A 25,438-nucleotide genomic window follows, 5' to 3' on the forward strand; every position below is an offset into this window, starting at 1 on the left:
CAGGGGTTCTGTGTAGCAGACGAGATATGAACTCATTGGCAAAATGACACAAACACTTTTGGAAACTTGTCGAGTCACTTTGAATCATGTCACTGTCATGCAGTGAAGTTGTGACAAATCAGCATCAACAAGTTCCTTCTTCCTCACAGTGCGTGATGGTATACAATCCCTGGATAGTGACCTGCTCAGAAGAGCTTTCAGAGCACCGTATTTACACTTACTGTACGATCAGACGGCAATACAAAATATCTAATGGAAGTGAGTGATTTGGGACACAGCCATTGTTATGTTGGAAAGAGAAAACAAAAAAATGATGCACATGAGCGCTGTAACATCCATTCTCGTGTCTTTTCTGATTGCAGTGGATTGGCCAGGTGAGGGCTCTTCTGCACTGTGTGGTTTTACTAAAGCTATTTTGTCTGGACTGTAGCTGCTCAGTCTGAAAAAATAGCCTGTGTGTGTGTGTGTGTGTGTGTGTGTGTGTGTGTGTGTGTGTGTGTGTGAGATTTGCCTTTTAAAACAAAGCGCTTCCTTTTAGTGTTTGGTTTGCCTCTCAGGTACTAATAATTGGAATGTAATTTGTTATGATTGATTTTTAAGCTAACATTTCTAGTCATCATGCTTTTTTGCCAAGTTATTTATTTTTTGTTTTTTTGTTTTTTTATTAACTTGGATTGTGTCATGTCACATTTGCAACTTTAAAGGTAGTTGTTCATTGTCAAATGTTTCTCATTTAGCTGTGTAATTACATTACCTAAGAGAAGCCAATGTAGCATTTATTCAGATTAAATATATATATATGTATTTTCTTTTTTAAAAGAGGAATATTTGACAATGCGGCAGGACTTATTTATAGACTTATTTATTGTGCTCACTTGTTCTGTTTGTTCATTTGTTTGCGTGGATGATTTTTAGAGGGAAGCGGGAAATCTGTTGCATCTCTAAGTAATCATGACCCTCGTACTGCTGTGCAACTTCGCACTGCACTGAAGCGGCTGAAGGAGATCATGGAGGGAAAGAGCCAGGTAAAACAAACTCCTCTATATTTGGAAACATTTGTTTACCTTTGGTATTTCATTATAATATGCCTTTTCTAGGAAAAGTGTGAATGTTCAGTCCAGTTCAAAGGTTTTGAGCGCTAAAAGTGAACTGAGTTTGTCTGTTTTTAATCAACAATGGCATAAATATGGCCCAAGCCATGCAATACCTCTCTAGGGCTGTGCCATATCATCCTCGATAATACAGTAAGCATCTTTACCCGATGCAAAAACAGCATATTGCAAAGTTTTTGTTGTAGCGATGCCATGCATTTATCTTCCCCATTGTGCACAACAATAAGATAACCCTGGTGTACATAAAACAGAGCACACTACTACAAATGATGTCACTGAAGCACTTGGTAGTATGACCAAACACTGGATGGAAATGACTGCAGTTACATGGTGGGAAAGCAGGGCCCAAGATATGACATTATGTCACAATCTTGCACAACTCCTGAAGACAGGGTTAGCTTATTTTAGTTATTATTGAACTACAGTGTTCAGTAGTAATTTTGTACTTTTACTGCTGCATAATGCTGCTGCATTTTTACTTAAATACAAAGGTGGTAAAGCTTCTGGGCTGCTATCCCTCAAGACTTTCTCCTTTGAAGCAATGTACTATCTGGGATTGTAACATCTAGTTCTTTTATTGAATGAGAATGCTGCTGGGACCTTTTTTTTTTTTTTAAGAGAATTAGGAAGTGAATTAGGAACTCAATTTTTCCCTATATTATCAAAAATGTGGTTCTTGCAAATTTCCTTGGACTATCGTGATGTCATCTTAAGGTCATATCACCCATACGTCTCTGTGGATGAAAGCAGCATGCTGTGATGTTGTCCCCCTTCAGGACAGCGATCTGAAGCAGTACTGGATGCCAGATAGCCAGTGTAAGGAGTGCTATGACTGCAACGAGAAGTTTACCACCTTTCGCCGCAGACATCACTGCAGGCTGTGTGGGCAGATCTTCTGCAGCCGCTGCTGCAACCAGGAAATTCCCGGAAAGTTCATGGGCTACACAGGTAGGGTCCAGATATTACTTGGTTACGAATGTATCAGAAAACTGTTTGTAATCCACCAGAATATCTTGCATTGTCATTTTACATCATCCTACATTAATGTTAACCTTGGTGGAAACGTTCCTCTATCTAAGCACTCGTGACACTTTTGTGAGAATAATTCCTCCCATTTCTATTATCTGTCACTCTTTCCTTCTTTACGCCTCTTCCTGTCTTGGTCGGCCTCTCTGTGTTGCCAGGAGACCTGCGGGCGTGTACATACTGCCGTAAATTAGCATTAAACTACGCTCACTCAGCTGACTCGGGCTCCATCGGCGAGGATCTGAGCGCCTTGTCTGACTCTCCCTCCTCTGTGTGTGTGCTGGAGCCCAGTGAACCACGGACGCCATTGGGTGGGCGCAAGTCCAGCAGGAACATCTTCCTTGAGGAGGACCTGACCTGGCAGAGGTGACACAAATGCACACTTGGTGGCAAGTTATATCTGAGAAATTTTAATTTACATACCCAGATGGAATTGAGCTTGTAATATACTGTATGTAAAACCTGATTTCTGGCACTTATGTTTGAATGATTTCCAGTTGAGTTTGAACAAACGCAGGTAGAATACAGGCTTTCTGCATGATTCCTTCACTATCAGCTCTGAACTGATGGTTACAGTCAAAGAGTCAAAAAAGTGTCCTCCTGTCTTTTCCTGACCACTCTTATAAAAATACTTCATGTTGTAAAGTTTGAGTACTCACAGGGACATAAAAGAAGAGACACGCACTGCTCAGAGAATCAGACTGGGCAGTCATGTGACACCTGTTTTTAATGCTGCTCTGATGAGGGCTACTGGAACAAGGCTTTACATAGACATGGGAACATGGAAGTGTTGGAATGCTACTATGTCAGACAACTCAGAGACTTGGCTGGCACATGTAGTAACTATGAATGAGAACAAGTCTGTAATGACTATGAAGTACCTGGTAGCTCATTAGAAGAAACCTGCTGTCAAAGCAGGAGATTCAGGGGAATAATAGTGGTCAGTATGGACATAATGACCCAACCCTGGTTAGAAGAGAGCAGTGTGGCTGAGAGAGATGATGCTTAACCACCTGCAGCAACAGATGTATCTATTGAGGGCGCAGCTCCCCCAGCTCACCGACAAGGCCCTGTCAGAGGAGATGCTTCAATCCAATTCAGTTTTATTTATATAGCACCAAATCACAACAACAGTCGCCTCAAGACACTTTATATTGTCAAGTAAAGACCCTACAATGGCAATCGGACACTGTTTGACTGTAGCCCAGTTCCTCCTGCCTCCACGCTGCACCTCCAGCCGTCATACTTCTTCCTGTTCACTAAAGCCTGTCATGAAGGGTCCGTCTCTTAGTGGAATCATGCTGTTTGATGTCTGCTCATCTTTTCCTTGCTGGATTTTCTGCTTCAATGTGAAGTTTGTAGATTCTGTACTATGTGCTTGGTTAAGACCCATCAAGCTGAATCATATTGCACATGCCTTTAACATGTGATTCTAATTATTTAAGAATCTGCTTAAAGCATAACTAATCTCAACTTTCCTTTTGAAAAATGGTTGACGATCTTTTTTTTTTTTTTAAAAAGATATCTTTAGCGTGCACAGAACAGACCAGACAAATTGTTAAATGAGTCTTCAAAGACTTATCTGTTTCAAACTTTCTCCAAGCATATATGCATTTTACAACTTGTGCTTGTTTGGTTGCAGTTTTAAGCCTGTGTGCTCCCCTGCTTTTTCTCTGTCAACTTCCTTCAAAGAAAATCTGTTTCCTCTCTCTCTCTCTTCTGGCATAGAAAAACTCCTATTGGGATGAGAAAGACGTGAGTCTTGCTGTTTGTTTCATTCTTTTTCTTTTCGTTTCTTCTTTTTTTCCACATGTGTCTCAGCTTTAGCAGTCAGTTAGCAGAGGCTAATGCTTTCTAGCTCTGTAAAGAAAATAGTCTTCTGCATTCTGAAATCTACTGATCATAAATGTGGACGGAGAACAGAAAGGAAATGCAAGGACTGCAGGAAGAGTCTAAATCCAAGTTTGTGTGTTGTTAGTATGATTCACCAGGAGCCTCAGAACAGCGGCCTCACTTCAAGGCTGACCACACTGCAGGAAGACGTAGGAAAATCACCTGTGAGGAAGAGGTCAGTCGCTGCTTTTTGTTTGCTTGTACAAATTACATTATGCACAGTGTGTTCCAGCCTCGTTCCGCACAGGTAAAGAAGAATTTTGGTTTTCTCCGTGTTTTCTTCATGCCAGCAGGGTCTGAAGTTTTTTGTTTGTTTTTTTTAGATCACCTCAATCTTTATCCAAAAACAACAAGCTATCCAGATCATTGCCACATCGAATAATTCTGTTTCCTACTTCATTCCTACATTTCTCTGTCTCCATTTGTTACTGTTATTTTTGTTATTATCTTTCAGTCTTCATTTAGTAAGGTCATCTAATGGAAATTGAGTTCTAGGACTGGATTTTCCAAAGCTGCAGTCACACTGGGGGAAACGGTTATTGTAGACTGTGGCACAAACAGAATTGCTGTGACTGAGTGCGAAGAGCTTGTGATCTTGTTGCATTTTAAATGGTTGCTTTGAAGCCAAGGGTCAGGGCTGCGACCACTCTGAGACAGTTGCTGTCTTCAAAGAAACTTTGGTGCATCAAGAGGACAATAAAATATCAATAAGTCTGAGTCAGACTGCTGTCAGTTTGAGATTGAATTGAGTTAATTTGGTAATTCCACGCATCTGTTTGTGGTAACAATTGTAATACACTGGTGAAAAGCATAGTAGTATTTCTGTCTATTGCAAATCTGTTGCCACGTACATGCACATAAATTCACACTAAACATAAATCCACACGAGTCCTGCCAGAACCTCCGAGATTTGAAATCAAATTTTCTCCACCAATAGTGACGTTGCTGCAGGACAGCAGCTGAACTGCAAAAACACACACATGCTCAGCAACCTATACGAGTATTACTAGAATGCAAGCAGTTGAACTGAGTCGTTTGTTGCGACTGAAGTTGGGCTCGTCGGTGCAGACTGACTCAGAGTGATTTCAGGGAGTCAGTGTTTCTAAATAAGACAGGAATTATTTTTGATAACTGTCACCAGTTTGTCTGAGAGTGTTTCCACTCACTGCAACATGAAATATTGAGATCATGACCAGAGAAGTAATTTTCCAGAGGCAACACAGTTAATTGTATCTTCTGTTCTTAGCAGTAGAAGTTTATAAAAAAAGATTATTGAGCTCAGTTTTTCAGCTTATTTGTGTCTCAGTCCAGAACAACCTTGGGTAAAAACATCTGTACAGTTTAAATAGCTAGAAGCCATGAATGTGAGTGGTTCCTGTTTCTCTCAGATCTGCCAGTGTGACCACCATGACGCTGGATCGCTCTGTATCCTCTATGGTGCCTTCCTACGACAGCTCAGTCAGCCCGCCAACCAGTCGATCCATGTCGGGGACCAAGAGCGGCACCAAGCTGGACCACAGTGAGGAGGAGCGAAAGATCCTGCTGGTAGCTGATTTTTCCTTTCTCTTCTTCTGATTTCATGGTTCACGGTTCCTCGTTGTTGTAACACCATCTGAGTGATGCTAACCAGTACAACATGTCTTGTAGGATTCCTCTCAGCTGAAGGATCTGTGGAAGAAAATCTGCCACAATAGCACAGGAATGGAGTTTCAGGACCACAGATACTGGCTCAGGACTTACCCAAACTGCATTGTGGGAAAGGAGCTTGTCAACTGGCTGCTGAGAAATGGAACCATCTCCACCAGGTACGATTGCATTGGAGCAGGGCTGAGGAACTCGAGGCCTCGAGGGCCAGTGTCCTGCAGGTTTTAGATCTCACCCTGGGTAGACACACCTTAATCAAATGATTAGTTCATTACCAGGCCTCTGGAGAACTTCAAGACATGTTGAGGAGGTCATTTAGCCATCTAAATCAGCTGTGTTGGATCAAGGACACATCTAAAACCTGCAGGACACCGGCCCTCGAGGCCTGGAGTTGGACACCCCTGCCCTGGAGAAACAACAATGCTTATTTTCTTCTAGTGCGTTAAAGGTGTGTGTTTCATAAACATCGTTGGACAGGTCTTTGGCATCTGCATCTGCATGCACATGATTAGGAATTCTTCTAAAAGTTTCTAATAGTTTGGTAAATTACTTTTTATGTGTACATGCATGAACGGTTGACTGACTTCCCCTGCTCATTTTGATAAAAATATATTAACATGTTAAAAGCTGCTCTCTCTCATGTTTTACTCCGGTTTTTCCATGTTGCAGGGCACAGGCTATTGCAATAGGCCAGGCATTAGTAGACGGTCGCTGGATCGACTGCGTCACACACCACGACCAGCTGTTCAGGGACGAGTATGCACTCTACCGACCTCTTCAGGTGAGAGCTGCTTCCTGCTGATACGCAAAGCCTGCAGATAGTGAGGGAAAGCCGAATTACAGAAATATTTTAGGATACCATCTAAGTTGTTTTACATTTGCTGTAATCCGCATTGACTCATTGCAGCAGTGATATTGATTCAATGGGGTGGGCTTGATTGCTCAAGGGGGTCATACCACTGATTATTTCAGTGAAGGTTAATGTGCAGACTTTGACGTCACGCTGTTTGATCTTTAGAGCACAGAGTTCTCAGAAACCCCATCTCCAGACAGCGATAGTGTCAACTCACTGGAGGGACATTCAGAGCCATCTTGGTTTAAAGACATCAAGTTTGATGACAGCGACACAGAGCAGCTTGCAGATGAGACTGAGTACGCCATGCCCAGTACGTATCTGTGTGACACTTTATTCAGTGTTTTATCTTTGCAACTGAAGCCTCTTTGCATGGGGTTTGGTTTTAATGAATGTAAATATGTTGCAAACTGTGGGAGATTTTTGTATTTCTACTAATTTTTTAATTGACACATGTCATCTACAAGCTCTCACATTTTACACCGTATTTACCTTCATATCGTTTCTCTGCATTCCAATCTGTGTGTGTGTGTGTGTATGCATGCATCTAGACTCTGCCAGCCCCAGCAAGAGGACGTCAGTTAGCAGTTCCCATTCTGTGGTGGATAGTGACTCCGCCGCCTCTATAAACCTTAACATGGAGCAAAACAATGTCAACTTTCATGTTAAGAAGCAGTCCAAATATCCACACGTGCCTCCTGCTGCTGAGCAGAAAGGTAAATATTCCCTGCTGCGATATGACCTGTACGTGAGGATCCTTGGCCACAGTGACATCGTCTGTCATTAGGAGTTTGTAAATTGGCCATAGGTGTGAATATGAGTGTGAATGGTTGTCTGTCTCTTTGTGTTAGCCCTGCGACAGTCTCTGCAATGAAATTGTTTTGTGAAGCAAAGTATTTATGCTGGGTCTGTGGTAGAAGCAGGGCCTATTTTCTTCCACAGAAGTGCAGATAACATGCAGGTAATTCCACGTGCTGTCTCAGTTTTTTGTGCTGATGGATTTCATTTCCTGTTTTTTAGATTTTTTTAACAAAAGGAAATGCCTGAGTGAAAATCTAATAGTTGTTTGGGAGTGTTTAAAAATAACACTTTCTTTTTGTTTTTTTAAACAGAATTTCTTTTGTCCGAGGATGGAGTGCAGAACATTGTCATAACTGATGCATTCATCAAAGGTACGAACTCTGCAGATCCTCACTGATTTAATTAGTAACTCACTGGCATATCTGACCAGGCAAACTTATTATTCTTGCCACAGAGTCTCTGTTCAACCGTCGTGTGGAGGAAAAGGCTAAAGAGATGATGTTCACCCCACTGGGTTGGCACCACAGCTCTTTGGATCAGCTCAGAGAGGAAAACGGGGAGAAGAAGGCCATGGAGAGGCTGCTGTGAGTGGATATGGCACCACTGTGATTATAGAGCAATAGTGTCAAAACTAGGGCTGCAAACCACAAACTACCAGTTTGCATTCACTATTTACTTGCTATAGAATAGTGATTTGATATTGGCATGTAATAGATATAGACATATAACATTAACTCACAAGAAGAGGTACAAATAGATAAATAAATATAAACAAAAACACAAGTGTATCAAATTAAATCAGATGTAATTTAGGACACCATGTTCGAACCTAAGGGTGTCCATAAGTGGACATGGCACCAGGACACCCTAGGCTGCAGGTCGATGATCGATTTTGTCGATGACCAGACCTGCGGCCATATGTGCTGATAAAGAGAGGGGCTGAGCTGTCAACTGATCGCCACCTGGTGGTGAGTTGGATCAGGTGGATGCTAAACGTATAGTGAGAGTGCGCTGGGAATGCCTGGCAGAGGCCCCGGTCCGAGAGATCTTCGATACGCACTTTCGGCAGAGCTTCAACAGCTTTCCGAGGGAGACTGGGGACATTGAGCCCCAATAGGCCATGTTCTGCACCTCCATCGTCGAAGCCCCTGCACGGAGCTTGGGTCGTAAGGTGGTTGGTGCCTGTCGTGGTGGTATTCCCCGAACTAAATGGTGGACACCAGAGGTGAAGGGAGCCACCAAGCTGAAGAAGGAGTCCTATCGGGCTTAGTTAGCCTGCGGGACTGTAGACAGCCAAACAGAACGCAGCTCAGGCAGTGACTGAATCCAAAACTCGGGCGTGGGAGGAGTTCGGGGAGGCCATGGAAAAAGACTTTCGGACTGCCTTGATGAGATTCTGGCAAACCGTTAGGTGACTCACGAGGAGAACTGCTGCTGACTTAGACTGAGAACATTGTTGGGCGGTGGAAGGAAAGCTTCGAGGACCTCCACTGGCACGTCTTCCATAGTCTGGGGACAATGAGGAGAACTCGTCTATCTCTGGGGACGAGGTCACTGAGGCAGTTAAACAACTCCTTTTATGGCAGGGCCCCTGGCGTGGATGAGGTTCGCCCTGAGTTCCTGAAGGCTCTGGATATAGTAGGGCTGTCTTGGTTTATATGCCTCTACAATGTTGTGTGGACATCAGGGGCGGTACCTCTGGATTGGCAGAGACTGGGGTGGTGGTTCCCATGTTTAAGGAGGGGGAAGTGTTCCAACTGTTCGGGGATCACAGTAGTCGGCAATAAGTCAGACTTTCAGGTGGGTGATGGATTCCAGAGAAGAATTCGGTAAAAATAAGGTAAAAAGCTCCAAAAAATGGTTTGAAGATGACAGTAACTTAGAAGGTAAGCTGCTGGCATTTCTACATGGTAGAAGGTTTCTAACCACCTGCCTGTCTGTTTAGTTCAGCCAACCACAGCCACATGATGGCGCTGCTGCAGCAGCTGCTCTATAGTGAGTCGCTATCTCTGTCCTGGCGGGATATCATCGTACCCGTGGTCCGGCAGGTCGTGCAGACGGTGCGGCCCGACGTTCGCAACTGCGATGACGACATGGACATCCGGCAGCTGGTCCACATCAAGAAGGTTGAAGCCAAACTTTAGCCGCAACCACTGTATTCATATTTTGTCTAATTAACTAAATAAACAGTATAGTCAGCTCTATGAGTAGCTGAGTTACATACAGTTATAACTGAATCTTTATTTGTGGTTCAGATTCCTGGAGGCAAGAAGTTTGACTCAATGGTCGTAAATGGCTTTGTGTGCACAAAAAACATCGCCCACAAGAAGGTAGGGTCAACTATTGTGATCATATGAATCTGCAGTTATATCAAGAAATACAGTAAAGGAATGTACCAGTTGTTGAATGAAATATGTGAAGAATAGCTGATAGTAAACTAATCCGTCTGACCTGCAACCAGATGAACCCCTACATCAAGAACCCCAGGATCCTGATGCTCAAGTGTTCCATAGAGTACCTGTACAGAGAGGAGACCAAGTTTACCTCCATTGACCCCATCGTCCTACAAGTGAGTCACTCCAGCAGTGAAACAGCAGAGGAAACGAGCCTTTTCTGTGCTTTTCTGAAAGAAGCTTTCTTTGTCTCTACCTCAGGAGCGAGAGTTTTTAAAGAACTATGTGCAGCGCATCGTGGATGTCCGTCCAAACCTGGTGTTGGTGGAGAAGACGGTTTCTCGTATTGCTCAAGACATGCTGTTAGAGCATGGCATCACACTGGTCATCAACGTCAAACCGGTCAGTTTAACGTCAGTGTTCCACTCGAAATATATAGTTTACTTTCTCTAGTTTTACCTTTACCAACAACAGTTTCACCATTAATGCCACTGTCACAGTGGCATTAATGGTGAACTGAGAAAAAAGTATTCATATAACATGTTGTATGCACATTTAATACACCGAGAAATAAAATTCTTTCAGTTGGTAAGATTATAAAATTTCTGTCACCTGCTCATTTTTATCACAGTTTTGGGTTTTGAGTGCAGCCAAAATCACAGCAGATTGGTAGAGGCATCACATCCTGCCTTGATAAATGTTGTGGAAAGGTGCTGGACATGCAGGTCTGAAATAAATAAATCACTGTGATGCACTTAGGTGGGCACTAAGTTAAATTTGTCAACTTTGAGATGTAATCTGCATGTAAAAAATGGATGTAGTCATGACGACTGACCAAATCACAACAACAGTCGCCTTGAGCTGCTTTATATTGTAAGGTAAAGACCCTACGATGACGCAAAACCCCATTAATCACATGACCTCTGTGATCCAGCACTTGGCGACACTGGATCTGAGAGGGAGATGCCTGTGACCATGTAAACATTGGCAGTGTAACACATAACTTGTCGATCACAAGGTGGGACAGCCCCAAAGAATGCCATGTATCCCGTCTTCCTGTACTCTAAGCGGAAAGTGTTTACCGAGGTCATGGATCAAAGGAGCCGAAGGGTCATTTTCTCATAGACGTCGGTATAACCAGATTTCTCTTCGCAACCAGAGAAATTACCCTCTACTGTCTTTTTCTTAACTTTTGAGACTCATTTTTCTCCATCTTTAGTAAAAAGTCTGTGCTGTGAGATGAAACAATTGCTAGTGTATAATGTACGTGGTCACCTCATTGCTTCTTGACTTTTCTTGTGTGTATGCTCTTTTACTCTGATTCATACATTTTAAAGAAACAAAGCTTGGTCTGGAACATCATCATCATCTAATGGACCTGCTAGAAATGTCTTTGAGGAGATGTCTTTGCTCAAGTGTTCATTTTTTTCCCCTCCTTTTTAGCAAGTTTTGGACAGAGTGAGTCATATGACTCAGGGAGACCTGGTAATGTCCATGGACCAGCTCCTCACCAAACCTCGTCTGGGGACCTGCCACAAGTTCTACATGCAGCCCTTTATACTGGCAAACAGTAAGAAGCACACACTCCTCTCAGTGGACCCTGCTGCAATGATAGGTCATTGCTGTCATTCTCTCTCTTTGTCCTTCCAGGTGAGGTGAAGACATTGATGTTCTTTGAGGGCTGCCCTCCTCATCTTGGATGCTCCATAAAACTGCGTGGTGCTTCAGAGTACGAGCTGGCCAGGGTGAAGGAGATCATCATGCTGATGGTATGCGTGGCCTACCACTCCCAGCTGGAGATCTCGTTCCTCATGGATGAGTTCGCCATGCCGCCCAGCTTGGCACAAAGCACTTCGTTCCCCTGTCTGCTGGAAGGCGCCGCTGCTTCAGAGGAAGAGGAAGATGGAGAGAGTCCAGGGAGCGAGAACAATGAAGAGAGCCCAGGGAAAACTGCAGGAAGTGAAGATTCTGCATCTGCAGCACAGACTGAGGATGAAGGGCTTCTCTTAGACTCTTCATCTAAAAATGGAGACCTAGAAGCTCTCCAAGACAAATTGAACCCAAAATCACCTACCCCATCTGTCCGAAAGGATGAGGCTCCTGCAGAGACGAGGACCTCCTCTCCATTTTCCAACCCTCCTGCACCGCCCTTTTCTGTGTCCCCTCCATTCCTCATGGAAGAAGACCAAGAGATGACAGGCTCCGACACGCTGATCGCAGCATCTGATGGGGATATGGGGCGAGAGGCAACGCTGCTGAAGCAGGAGTCGTTAGGTTTAGAGGATGGTGATGGATCAGAGACACCAACTCCTAAGTTGTTCAGAGACCCCCTGCAGGATGACACGGGGATGTTTTTCGCAGAGCAGGTGGCTTCATCTGACGACCGCCTGAAGTCCATCTCTGCAGTGTTCAAGCAGGAGCTCAAGGACGTCATCCTGTGCATTTCCCCCTTCATCACATTTAAAGAACCATTCCTTCTCACACCAGCTGGCATGCACTGCCCCAGCAGGGACTACTTTCCTGAGCAGGTACCTTAGTTTACTTAGTTTCCTGCCTGCACTTTGGCGCTGTTTCTGAATTTTTCCCTGATTCACAGACCACTAATTTGAGTTTTTCCACGCCTTGTAGGTCTACCTTTCTCCTCTCCTCAACAAGGACCTGAAGGAACTGGACGTGCGCAGAAAACGGCAGCTCCTTAAAGACTCAGCCCCCTCCTCACTGGTTGGAGGACAGACCAACGGCGTTGTGCAACCGAGGCCCATTGAGTTCCTGCCTTGCCACAGTCTGACCAGCACCCGCATTGTAGAGCAGCTGAGCAATAGTCAGAATTTGGCCGAGATGTTGGCGGACTACAGAGCAAAGGGGGGTCGCATCCGGCAGAAAGAAACCCATGACCCCTTCAACTCTGCCGCAGCTGCTGCCAGTAGCCAGAGCCGGGGGGCTGATATACCAGGCAAACCATCAGTGAAGAGCGAAGGAGAAGAGGAGAGGCCGAGCAAACAGAGCGAGATGAACTGGGCCCCCAAGGTGAGCAACGTAAGGCCGATCATTCTTCACCAGAACAGAATTTCAAACCATCAAAATGTTTTAATCTGACACTGCCAAGCACAGTGAGACACTATTTGTTTAGCCTCCATATATTTGTAACTTCTGATAAATGATGTATGCTTGTGTGATGTGTATTTACTGCCTGAACATGAGTTCCAGCCTTGAGGTTTCAGTTTCTCAATCGTTATCTGGTGAATTCAGCTGAGGAACAGAATCTAAACAGATACTAAAAGTCTGATGTTGTTCCTTTGTGAAGTTGTCTATTGTTTGTTTATTTCATTGTCATTATTTCTCAGAGGTTTGTTGAGGTGAACTAGGTTTAAATCTTCAAAAAGAGTATTTACTTGTAGATATTTAAAAACAACAGTTTGAAGGACGCAGCCTACTAGGGTCTATTTAGGGCAAAAACATGTCCATATATGGAGCTATATTGATACAAATGCTCTTATCATTTAAAATATTTTCTCACCACACACCAAATTTCAATCAGAGGAAATGCAGAGGAAAAGGTGGGTTTAGTGCACAAGATTCTGTATTTGCCGTATTTGGGAATATCTTTCTTTGTGAAATTTTAGTGAATTGACTGTTGGAGGTTTAAATGAACTGCAGTAATGCAAACACACACTATGTGCTCAAAAGTCGGGCTGTGCGATATGACCAAATTCTCATATCCCGCTATAAGACATTTACCGTCTCGACAACGATATCTATTACAAAATTTTACATTTTGTGTAAATTCTGTGAATCTCAGGCAACTCGACTGTGTGAAGTGTTTTGAGCTGGGCTCGTGTACCTGGAGTCGAGTGTTACATAAGTTGAAACAGCCGCAGTTTTCTTTGTATTTATTACACAGCGTGCTGCGGGGAAAAGCCTGTTCTAAGGTTTATTTTTTTAGCACCTGACGGCTCTTTTTAGCTTCTCTGTAAACACTGCATAGTATTTCGCGTGATTCGGTTTATTTTGAAAAATCTCAACAGGATCTACAGCTTTATGTGGAAAATAAGCAAGCGGACGGCGGAGCCACTCAATGGTTTTACCGTCGTTGTTGTTAATGACAAGGCATGAAAACAGTCGCTTGTCTGTCCGTAGTGTGGTTATATTAAATATAAGAGAAAGAGAGAAACTTAAGAAATTCTACAGTGACCCATCAAAACCATGAAAACATATTACCGTAAACAAACGATAGCGTAATATGAAACGATAGATGTTTTCATATCGTCATCCGATATATATCTTTATGTGGAACAGCCCTACTCAAAAGTACTGGGCGAGACCTTTGAATTCAGGTTTTTGCAGTTCAATTTAGGTATTTAAAATCAAGCAGCTGGCAACAGTGTCTGTCATTACAAGCATTAATAAAGAATGGGTGATTCTAAAGAGTTCACTGAATTAGAGTGCGATACTGTAACAGGATGCTTCTGTTGCCACAGGTCAGTTTGTGAAATGCCTTTTTTTCTAGATATTTTACAATCAATGCTTTGAGTGGTATTGCAGACTGGATGCATGTAGGAACCAAAGCAACGCTGCCATGAAGTGGCAGACTCTATAAAGATACAGATGTTGTCACTGAGCGCTGACATCATAGTAAAAGTAAAAGCTGTGTTTCAAACCGCTTCCGACATTAACATCAGCACAAAACCGCTTCATGTCATGGGTTTTCATGGCTGAGCAGCATCTGTAGACGTCACGTGTAGGTGTCCCAGTACTTTTGACCGTATAGTATATTTGTAGTACAAATTGCTCAGCATTATGCTTGATGCTGTCACTGGTTCGTGTGTTTAGCTGCCTGTCTGTAGGGGTATTTAAAAACGGCTGAACTAATGTGCAAAAGCACATTCAAGGGAACCTTTTAGTAGAAAGTGCCTTTGCATCCTAGTTGCACTGCTGAGCCAGGACTCCTCAGCTTTGATTTAAGAAGTGTATCGAGGTGTTTGAACTTATTCTTTACTTTTCTCATCCTCAGCTGGACTGCCTGAATCCCATCAACCATCAGAGGTTGTGTGTGCTTTTCAGTAGTTCATCTATTCAGTCCAACAATGCACCCAACCCCTGTGTCAGCCCATGGTAAACCGGTCATACAGAGATAACCTGTAAATATGATCCGAAATAAAAGAGAGAACCTGGAGTCACTGCCCTGTGTTTGTCAACAGGATTGTCACGATGGAGTTTTATGGCAAGAACGACCTCTCTCTGGGTGTTTTCCTGGAACGATATTGTTTCAGGTACGACAACAAAGACGTGCCTTAGATTAATGAGATGAGATTTAAAAAGTTGGATTCTTGGAACATGTTGTAATGTGTTTGTGTGGATGTTCACCTGCAGGCCATCCTACCAGTGCCCCAGCATGTTCTGTGAGACTCCCATGGTGCATCACGTCCGTCGGTTTGTGCACGGCAACGGCTGTGTGCAGATTGTGTTGAAGGAGTTGGACTCCCCTGTGCCTGGTTATCAGCACACAATTCTCAACTACTCCTGGTGCCGAATCTGCAAGCAGGTCAGTAACAGTTCAGATAGACCATCTGGGGCCTTACTGTATGGTGTGTGTGTTCGTTTTCTATGGTCGAGCAATTAATCAGTCAAAAGCAGCTTAAAGTGTCCTCTGCTGTGTTTGTATCTTAGGTGTACTCTGCCAAATGTGATGCCGCTGAAAATTCCACTATTTGTATGAATGAATGAATGAAAGTGGTGACCCGGTCTTCTCACCATGCTTCTCTTCTCTCTGTCTGTAGGTGACACCGGTGGTTCCTCTCTCCAATGACTCGTGGTGTATGTCTTTTGCCAAATACCTGGAACTTCGCTTCTATGGTCACCAGTACTCCAGACGGGCTAATGCAGAGCCCTGCGGGCACTCCATCCACAAAGACTACCACCAGTACTTCTCATATAACCAGATGGTGGCTTCCTTCAGGTAGTCATTCACACTACTGCATTATAGCCATTATAGTGTCAAACAACAAATGGGTCAGAGAACAGAATGCAATGATCTCATGAATCTCATAAAACCTGTATTTTATTCACAGTTTACATGACGTTTACACCGGGAAAATGTTGCATTTTAAATTTGATGTCAGCAACAAGTCTGAAAAAAGTGGGGACAGGGCCATGTTTGACATCCACTCTTGTTTTAACAGTTCTTAAATGTTTGGTAACTGAGGCGAACAGTTGCTCAGCAGCCTTCTTTTGCCTATTTTTCATTTCATGATGAGCCAAATGTTTTCAGTATGTGAAGGTTCTGGACTGCAGGCAAGTTCAGCACCCGGACTCTTTACTACAAAACTATACTGTTGTAATACATGCAGTATGCAGTTCACTATTGTCTCGCTGCAATATGCCAGCAATTCCCTGCAGAAGACCTGCTCTCTAAAACTTGTATATACCCTTCCCAATGTGAAAGCTGCCAATTCCAGGTTACCTTTTGGATTTGTCTGACTCCAGAACAGTTTTCATTTTCTCCCGAGTCATTTTGAAACAAGCTTTGAGCTCTGGCTTCTGTTTAGCTTCTTCATTGCATGATAGAGTTGCGTTTGTGGATGGCATGGTGAGTTCACAGACGTGCAGTGACAGAATCATGCCTGTTTTTAACGCAGGGCCTCTGAGGACCTGAAGATCACAGGCATCCAGTATTGATTCTCTTAATAAAACAATGACGAAACACACACGTTTGACAATAATATACATTACACCACATCTCATGATAGACAGTACAGCTACTAAAGTACACAGACACACAAAAACACACATTTCAGTAATTTGTTGTTCACTTCCTTTTAAATCCAGTTTACAGGTTAATTGTGTTATCCACCTTCTATACTCCATGGCCCAATAAATGTTTGTTTGCATGATTTGATTACTTCTTTGTAGCAATAGTAATTCTGATAAACACATAATACATAAATAGCACCAGAAACTGTACATATCCTTACCTTATAATTACCAAATTCCATCATAACTATTTATTGATAATATCTATGATAATAACCAGGAGTTTGGCCTTAATGTAGTAATTATTTACACATGGCTATTCATTTAAGTTAAAGTGTATTTGTATAAATGGTTCACAACAATACTTGTCTTAAAGCACTTTTAATGACAACAGTTTCAAATATGGGACTCTGTTTTTTCCTGTTTCTTCAGCTACACGTCTATAAAGTTGTTGGAGATTTGTCTTCCTCGGCCCAAGATCTTCATCAGGAACCTGGGACCATCCAAAACCAACCTGCAGCAGGACCTGAAGGACTTCACTCAGAAGTAAATACCACTGACCTAGCTTCAGCTCAAGAAATTAGTGTATTTCTACCACTACATCCTATGTAACAGCTGTAATGTTAAGAGAATTGCAGATATGAGATCTGATATACCTCAACTTCAGATAATTGATATGACTATTATGGAGGGTACCCTTTAGATTGTTACGGTTTTTACTTACTTAAACACCGGAACAAGGTCTCAGTGCATGAGGTAGGGGTGTAGTAGCATGTTTACAGTAACCTGCAAATATCCCCCCCCCCCCTAGAGTCACACAGGTGTACTTGGCCATCGATGACCGCCTCACATCCCTGAAAACTGAAACCTTCAGTAAGACACGTGAAGAAAAGATGGAGGACATTTTCGCTCAGAAAGATGTAGGTTCTCCCCACATCAGCGTCTCTTGTTGCAGGGGGTGTCTTGGGCTCATGTTGGTATTTATGTGCAGATGGAAGAGGCAGAGCTGCGGAGCTGGATCGAAAAGCTTCAGGTTCGACTGCAGGTGTGCGGCTCAGATTCTCCTCAGCAGCTGCAGGCTGTTCTCGAGTCGCTGGTGGTGAAGAAACAGAGTCTGTGCGAGATGCTGCAGTCCTGGAACAGCAGGTGAGAGTCGGAGAATATCTGACACGTGCTTTATTACATCATCCATGCAATATAAATGTCATGTCACCATAGCAACACCAACACTTGGTTTTAATCCTGATTTCATACTTTCAGACTTCAGGATTTGTTCCAGCAGGAGAAAGGCAAGAAGCGCTTGTCTGTACCCCCCAGCCCAGGCAGACACAGGCCAAACACCACTGACGACAGCAAGGTCTGTAGCATCATTCAGTGAATGTTTGCATGCACTTCACTCAGTCACCCGTTTGCTTTACACGCTGTGTAGTCAGAGACCTGGGCTGTTTGTGTTTCTTAACCATGTAGTCTTGTCCTTACGACATAATGTTTTATAACTATGATGTAATATTATTGACTATAGTGACAGGAGTCAGCATCAGTATTGGGACACTGTGGATGGGTGGTGCATCCAAAACTCAACCTAAAAATCTGAGTTTACATCACTTTTCACAGAACAAAGGTTTTCAAGGTGTGAGGGACGCGTGAAAGGGACGTTCATGAAGGTTAATGTTAATGATCCGGTTTCTATTGAAGGCTCCTAAAGGGAATTCTTCTCCACATCTTCTTCCTCACTGTGTAACTTGACAACAAACCAATTAGAAAGAATTTGAGACGTTCTTTCTGTTTTGTTTGTGGGTTTGAACAAAGCTTAGATTGTAGCTTCATGGTCCCCGTACATGCGATATAACAATAATCTTTTTGTGTTTTAATAGAGTGCTGTGGAGTCCTCCCCTCGTAACCCATTACCGGTGGTACAAAATGGTGAGAAAGGTGAGTTACTGCTTTACTGAGTGTGCTTTTGTGACTTCTCATTTAAAGTATTAATGTGAAGTCTTCACTTTACAATGTAAATCACCTCGAGGTGACTGTTGTTGTGTTTTGGCGCTATAAAAATAAAACAGAATTGAATTCAATTGTTTGGATTTCAGATTTTTGTGTGTTTGTTTAGATTTGACAATTTTATTTAAAAAAAAAGAACCAGTGGGATACTTGGTGCATATTGTCCCAGGAGTCCCAAGCATTTACGTTATAAGAAGGTAGTATCCCAAAAGGTTGATTCTGTTCCTCTGGACGCAGCGTTTTCATTGGGAGAAACGTTTCGTCACTCATCCGAGTGACTTTTTCTATCTCAGCTGAGCGTTTCTCCCACTGAAAGTGCTACGTCCAGATGAACTAACCCTTTACTTACCTGGATGATTGAGCCTGCATCAAGATGAAAAGGCAGTGTCCTCTTGAGGGGAGGTGTAGGCAATCCATTTCTTCCACTTTTGTAAAAAGTTATTTCCTTTCTCAGCGACAGAGTCATCTTCTCCATTAAAAAGAGGTCCCTCCCTCGCTAGACTTGGAAGGTTAGGTTTATACCAGAGCAGCCAATCAAAATAGATCTACTAGAAAGGGAGTGGAAAGTGACAAAGAAGCCAGGGCACAGTAGGAATGTTTTTAAATTGTCAGTCGTGAAAAGCTGCTCTTGTAAAGCTTTAAGATAAACATGAAGCTGGAAATAATAATAGGTCTCGTTTGAAGTAGAGTTGAGATAAAGAGTTAAAACAACAGTAAAGAAAAAAGCATGTAAATATAAAAGTCAGGGATCATCGTGGTAAAAGCTCTTTTTCATTTTAACTCTTCGCCCCATAAAGACGACATTTGACGATCTCGTTGTAATGACGGAGTTTGACACCACGGTACATATCAATAAAGATGTGCTTTGGCGACCATTAGAATATTTTTTGCGTTCCCCCCCCCCCCCCCCCCCCAAGGGTAACTGCGTAGGCAGAGACCACCCTCACTAACTTCTGATGCAAAGCAGCCATCGCGTTATGTAGACGAGCCTAGAATATGAAAAACGCTCAGTTCCGAAAAGAACTTCAAGAGACAGCAACTGTTTTTATTCATGTCAGAAAGCGGGGAGCTTTGAGATTTCAGAAGATAAAAGCATAAATAATTTTTTCTACAATTTCCAGGTTAGGGTGAGATCTGCTCAATCAGTAATATCCCTCCATGTTAAACCTTACTCAATGAAGCTGTTTGCGACACTTTGTTTTTTCTTCCCCTCTCTTGTCTGGCAGAGGACCGTCACCTCAGTACGCTGTCCTCCTCCACTGTTTCCTCCTTGCTGCCATCACCAGGAGATCCTGGAGCCGAGCCGGTCACACCTGTCCCCTCCTTTATCGAGCAGGACTCTGTCAGCATGTCAGAAGGTTCGCACTCCTCCTCTAATCTTTATCGTATTTCGTGCACCGTTACCCCTGCTCTACATGCCGTGTGCGTGCTCACTTTCAGACGTCTTTGACGGACACCTGCTGGGCTCCACTGACAGCCAGGTGAAGGAAAAATCCACCATGAAAGCAATCCTCGCCAACTTCCTCCCAGGAAACAGCTACAATCCCATCCCTTTCCCATTGTAAGTACTGTGCTCTAGGTCTGCGGGACGTTCACTTAGTCACTGATCACATATTGGCTGAAGTGGTAGATATATTTGATACTAAATAGAGAATTAGATACTTGTATAGTAAACAATACCATTAGGAAAAATAGTGTACTGTACTTAAAAGATGGAGAAGGCCACTATGACATAAGCCATTTGTGTTTGGACTAGACTCAGCGTTAGCATTTTAGCTTCCACTATGTTGCTTTTTGATCCAGAAGTGATCCAGTTTAGATGAGAGGGTGGAGCGCTAGATTATCATCTAAGGCTAGGAAGCTATTGCTATAAAGGGTGGGGTGTTATTATAAATGAAGAAAATGTGATTGTTGAAGCCAGTTAAAATAATTCCCAACTTTGCTTTAGCCATCCAAAATAAAACCCCAAAGAGGCGTGGACCACCTCACGTTCAGCAGGCGTTGTTTCTGACTGCTGTGTCACATGTTTACAGTGATCCAGATAAGCACTACCTCATGTACGAACATGAGCGGGTTCCCATCGCAGTGTGCGAGAGAGAGCCAAGCTCCATCATCGCCTTCGCCCTCAGGTGACCACCTGCTTCCCTCCTCTCTGTTTTTAAATTGGCACTATTGATGTCACGTTTGGAAAAATATGCTAAAATATACGATTGTCACCATTCAGCTGCAAGGAGTACAAAACAGCACTGGATGATCTGTCTAAGGTGTCGAACGCAGGAGGAGAGGAGACTTCACAGCCCAGCAGGTACGCTGCATTCCCACCGGAGCTTCAACTCTGTGCCTCAAAATCCACTGTGCAGCTGTTAGCTTATTTCTGTTATCTATTAATTATGTTTGCACTTAATTAATGAACACAATACATCAGAATATGGTGAAGAATTAAAGGTAACGTCCTTATTGTTAACAATCATTTAAAATGCTAAGGTACTTTAATTTCATATATCCTCTTTAACCCCAGTTTAATTACGGAGCATCTCTCGCAGCTTTCCAATCCCATTATTTTCGTTTGTGACGAAGTGGCATCATCACACAAATCAAAAGAGAATAATCTGGCTGTTGGCTCTCTTCTTCCAGCCAACAGCCCAAGTGCCAATTTCTCACAATCTACATTTTTAAAATAGTTATTTTTATATATGTATTGATTGTGGTTAAATAGGAGCATTTAGCACCTTTAGACCCTCGGGAGATGGGGGAGACCAAAATTGATACTGGACTCTAAGTGAATGTTGGATAATAAAGTGATGACGATAAGCCAAGCATATCAACTGAAGTCATTAACATGACTCTTCAGGACTTGTTTCTGCTGCCCCCAAGTGGCCAAACCAGCCACACCAGAGTTGTGTTGTGTTAGAGGATAGTAATGGTTTGAAAAGCCCAGCAGTGTAAGAGCAAAACGTACTCTAAAACTCAAATGGTTCAAATTTTAAACAAATGAATTCAAATGTGAGTCGAGTTTTCTACTGTCTGGTCCTCAGTGGTGGAGAGAGCCGGGTTAAGAGCAGCCCTGCCAGGCCCACCGAGACGACAGCATCACAGCAGAGTCGCAGCAGCACAGACACAGATTCTCTCAGTAAGTGTTCACATACAACACAAAGTCAGTGAAAGAGCAAAGGCTGTAGAGGCGTACCTGGAGGTGCAATGTTTCAATTCTGTCTCTGTTTTGTGCAGAAGAGGCCGACTCAGCAGATAAGCAGAAGAAACAGGCCCTAAATCCACACGTTGAGCTGCGTGAGTGTTTTATTATTACTGTTTTCTTAACTGCTTTTCCAGTCGGGGGCTGAGAGTGGTGCACACTGGACAGGTCACCTCACGGCTTCACGCTTACTGTGGCAGAACGTGCAGACGTCAAACCAAACCTTGTTGGTTAGGACACAATGCTAACCACTGCATTACTGTGTTGCACACTCTTTGGTTCAAGCTGAATGCTATCCCTCTGATAAATGTGTCTAAGCCTGCTGTTCCTGACTGCCTTCTTATTTTCAGAGTTCTCCGATGCCAACGCCAAGTTCTACTGTCGGGTCTACTACGCCAAGGAGTTTCACAAGATGCGAGAGGAGATCATGGAGAGCAGTGAGGAGGATTTCGTCCGCTCGCTGTCCCACTGCGTTAACTGGCAGGCTCGTGGGGGGAAATCTGGAGCTGTGTTCTACGCAACAGAAGGTTGGGGCTGATATCCTCACAGATACAACATAGATATAAAAGGGGCACATGAGCTTGCACAAGTATGTATGTGCACATGTGTAAAAGGAAGCGTGCTTGTGCTTTTCTAAATAAAATAGTAAGTACAAAATGGATGCAAAACATCGTGACACTTGTGAATATGGCAAATAATAATAAAACGCCAAACCTCTGCTAGCTTCAGACACTTCAGGATGCATGTTTTGTTCTTTCCTCTGATGTAAGTCCTGCTGTGTGTCTTGTCAGACGACCGCTTCATCCTGAAGCAGATGCCCAGACTGGAGGTCCAGTCCTTCCTGGACTTTGCACCCCACTACTTTACCTACATCACAGGAGCTGTGCAGCAGAAAGTATGCATCATAAACACTCGCACCGTTTCTAACCATCTGATTGCAAATGAGTAACGAGCGTGTTTGCACCACAGCGGCCGACGGCGTTGGCGAAGATCCTGGGTGTGTACAGGATTGGCTACAAGAACTCTCAGAACAACACGGAGAAGAAGCTGGACCTCCTTGTTATGGAAAACCTGTTTTATGGACGCAAGATGGCTCAGGTCAGAGATGTGGTGTCACTCTGCCTCTCAGTGCAGATAGGACAGGACACACTGTTTATTCTTGATGTAGAACATGGAAAGGACAATACTTGTAACATGTTTGTCCATAATTCATCAAAGTGTGAACAAACGTGTTTACAGGTCTAACACAAATCTTAGATCCATCACAGTTTCCTCAGTAGTGGCTGTTCGGATCATGAGGACCTTTTGACCTCTGTTGATGCTGTGCCGTCCCTGCAGGTATTCGACCTCAAAGGCTCGCTGAGAAACCGCAATGTGAAGACAGAATCGGGCAAGGAAAGCTGCGAGGTGGTCCTACTGGACGAGAACTTGCTGAAGCTGATCCACGACAACCCGCTCTACATCCGCTCCCACTGCAAGTCCATCTTACGAGCTGCCATTCACAGCGACGCCTACTTCCTGTCTAGCCACCTCATCATCGACTACTCCCTGCTGGTTGGGCGGGACGACGCCACCGAGCAGCTGGTCGTTGGGATTATAGGTGAGAGGAGGAGGAGAAGTGTTTTTTGGAGACTTTTGTTGGGGTTTTGTTTTAATTTGTTCCCCTCTCTCGTTTCTGCAGATTACATCAGGACGTTCACCTGGGACAAGAGACTGGAAATGGTTGTTAAATCCACTGGAATCCTCGGAGGCCAAGGTAAATGTCATAAAGCCCACAGAAAGTATGGCTGCATATGGAGGGATGGATTACTTAGGCTACGTTCACACTGCAGGCGAAAGCACATCAAATCTGACTTTTCTGACCCTGTGCGACCCATATCCCATCATGGTGTGACAGTGTGAACGGCACAAATCCGATATTTTCAAATCCGATCTGGGTCACTTTCATATGTGGTACTGAATGCGATACATATCTGATGTTTTAGAAAGCGACTGCTGTTTGAACGGTCAAGTCGCATTAAATCCGTCTTTTACGTCACCGACACAAGACTGAAGCCAATTATCAGCGCCCGAGAAGACATCGTGAACGCTTCCTGGCCATCCAGTGTAGATGTCAGTGAAACTGTTGGGAAGACAACGTTGGAGAAACGTGAACATTTTATTTGTACTGTATAATCTGCAGATTCTGACAGAAATCTGCAACTATCCTTTGAAGCACCGCTCCTCTAAAACAGCAATAAGGATCATTATTAGGCCATTTGTAAATAACAAAATAACTTTACAACTTGAAGCTAAATTGGGAAACGGTAAATGGTAAATGGCCTGTATTTGTGTAGCGCTTTGCTAGTCCCTAAGGATCCCAAAGCGCTTTACACAACCAGTCATCCACCCATTCACACACACATTCACACACTGGTGATGGCAAGCTACATTGTAGCCACAGCCACCCTGGGGTGCACTGACAGGGGCGAGGCTGCCGGACACTGGCGCCACCGGGCCCTCTGACCACCACCAGTAGGCAACGGATGAAGTGTCTCACCCAAGGACACAACGACCGAGACTGTCCAAGCCGGGGCTCGAACCGGCAACCTTCCAATTTTAAGGCAAATACTGTTTGCTCTGGGTCTAAACAGAGCGCGTTGTGTGTGACGTCTTCTTTTGCACATGCGGGCCGCTTTGAGGGTTCACACTAGAGCGCGTCTGCTGTCACATTTTAATTGTAGTGTGAACACGCAGACAAAAAAAATCAGATTTGATCAAAAAATCGGAATTGAGCATTAAGACCTGCAGTGTGAACGTAGCCTTAGATATTTGTGTCCAGCTCGTGTAGGGGCTGTGAAACGTCAAGTCACCCTTAGTGTTAAAGCTCGGTGTCAAATCTGAGCACATAGACGTGAAACCTAAGATAAATAAACTTTAACACAAAGCCAATGAGAACAACAGAGAGAAAGTGGCAATAGTGGAGTTACTCTCCAACATATGAAGCCTGAGCTTTTAGCTCACAGGAGGTTCATGTGTTGGCTTCAATAATTTAAACTTCAGCCAGTTTTATAAAACACTTTGAGTGCTTAGGTAGAGTTGAATATAAATGTATATGTGTATATATGACAGAATGCTTTTGTTTTTCTTCTTCATCGGTGTACTTCCAGCTGAATTACAATCCTCCTCCTCCTCTGACGTGTTGCTATGCTTTGTTTCCAGGGAAGATGCCCACTGTGGTTTCTCCGGAGCTGTACAGAGCTCGCTTCTGCGAAGCCATGGACAAATACTTCCTGATGGTCCCTGACCACTGGACTGGTCTGGGAACTAACTGCTGAGACTGAGTACTGATCAACAGAAACACAGCCGCTGTGCACAAAGCAGACTTTCCTGTAAACGCCTGGCTGAGAGCTAGAAGCACACTGGACCTTGTAAATCTTTAAGAATGGTGCAGGCTAAATCCTGACAGACAGCAGTGTCATTCCAGCAGAGCCAGCACTCTGCATCCATGGCATTATGAAAACAGTCTAGAACATTCAGTTTTATCCCAGTATAATCAGGTTCTAATGACTAACCCTCTGGATTCCTCTTATTTTATAATTAGTGCCATGAGTGGAGCCACTGACGGTAGTCGCTGTGGCAGTTTTAGTTTGTTAAAAAGACTCATTCATGTAATTTAAAATTTGTAAATGTAAAGAGATTATGTAACTATTAAAAGGTTCTTATCAATATCTTCTGTTTCCACTGGTGTTAATGAAGATAGATGCACGAATATAGAATAGAATAAACCTTT

At 43.5% G+C, this 25,438-nt stretch overlaps 1 protein-coding gene across 7 annotated transcripts in view; it reads left to right on the forward strand.

Annotated features, from left to right (window-relative positions):
• Positions 1-25,376, forward strand: part of pikfyve (phosphoinositide kinase, FYVE finger containing) — a 30,884-nt gene extending 5,508 nt beyond the window's left edge. For 3 of the 7 annotated variants that reach the window (XM_026143836.1, XM_026143831.1, XM_026143837.1), the window contains exons 4-43: positions 916-1,025; positions 1,889-2,060; positions 2,297-2,504; positions 3,867-3,893; positions 4,117-4,206; positions 5,420-5,576; positions 5,679-5,836; positions 6,345-6,456; positions 6,694-6,841; positions 7,080-7,244; positions 7,641-7,700; positions 7,784-7,913; positions 9,275-9,455; positions 9,585-9,659; positions 9,791-9,898; positions 9,984-10,124; positions 11,166-11,292; positions 11,373-12,250; positions 12,351-12,758; positions 14,734-14,834; positions 14,921-14,992; positions 15,093-15,264; positions 15,500-15,678; positions 16,905-17,018; positions 17,284-17,392; positions 17,464-17,618; positions 17,733-17,829; positions 18,347-18,404; positions 19,700-19,831; positions 19,914-20,034; positions 20,507-20,602; positions 20,698-20,778; positions 21,509-21,603; positions 21,702-21,761; positions 22,017-22,193; positions 22,458-22,561; positions 22,636-22,764; positions 23,005-23,266; positions 23,348-23,422; positions 24,868-25,376. In XM_026143836.1, coding sequence (XP_025999621.1) covers positions 916-1,025; positions 1,889-2,060; positions 2,297-2,504; positions 3,867-3,893; positions 4,117-4,206; positions 5,420-5,576; positions 5,679-5,836; positions 6,345-6,456; positions 6,694-6,841; positions 7,080-7,244; positions 7,641-7,700; positions 7,784-7,913; positions 9,275-9,455; positions 9,585-9,659; positions 9,791-9,898; positions 9,984-10,124; positions 11,166-11,292; positions 11,373-12,250; positions 12,351-12,758; positions 14,734-14,834; positions 14,921-14,992; positions 15,093-15,264; positions 15,500-15,678; positions 16,905-17,018; positions 17,284-17,392; positions 17,464-17,618; positions 17,733-17,829; positions 18,347-18,404; positions 19,700-19,831; positions 19,914-20,034; positions 20,507-20,602; positions 20,698-20,778; positions 21,509-21,603; positions 21,702-21,761; positions 22,017-22,193; positions 22,458-22,561; positions 22,636-22,764; positions 23,005-23,266; positions 23,348-23,422; positions 24,868-24,983 — 5,960 coding nt within the window. In that variant the 3' untranslated portion in view covers positions 24,984-25,376. The remainder of the gene's footprint in view (positions 1-915; positions 1,026-1,888; positions 2,061-2,296; positions 2,505-3,866; positions 3,894-4,116; positions 4,207-5,419; positions 5,577-5,678; positions 5,837-6,344; positions 6,457-6,693; positions 6,842-7,079; positions 7,245-7,640; positions 7,701-7,783; positions 7,914-9,274; positions 9,456-9,584; positions 9,660-9,790; positions 9,899-9,983; positions 10,125-11,165; positions 11,293-11,372; positions 12,251-12,350; positions 12,759-14,733; positions 14,835-14,920; positions 14,993-15,092; positions 15,265-15,499; positions 15,679-16,904; positions 17,019-17,283; positions 17,393-17,463; positions 17,619-17,732; positions 17,830-18,346; positions 18,405-19,699; positions 19,832-19,913; positions 20,035-20,506; positions 20,603-20,697; positions 20,779-21,508; positions 21,604-21,701; positions 21,762-22,016; positions 22,194-22,457; positions 22,562-22,635; positions 22,765-23,004; positions 23,267-23,347; positions 23,423-24,867) is intronic. The other 4 variants (XM_026143833.1, XM_026143838.1, XM_026143834.1 and 1 more) reach the window with 4 other exon arrangements.
• Positions 25,377-25,438: the final 62 nt, after the last annotated feature.

Source organism: Astatotilapia calliptera, chromosome 16 (assembly GCF_900246225.1).
Source record: "Astatotilapia calliptera chromosome 16, fAstCal1.2, whole genome shotgun sequence".
Classification (NCBI taxonomy): domain Eukaryota; kingdom Metazoa; phylum Chordata; class Actinopteri; order Cichliformes; family Cichlidae; genus Astatotilapia; species Astatotilapia calliptera.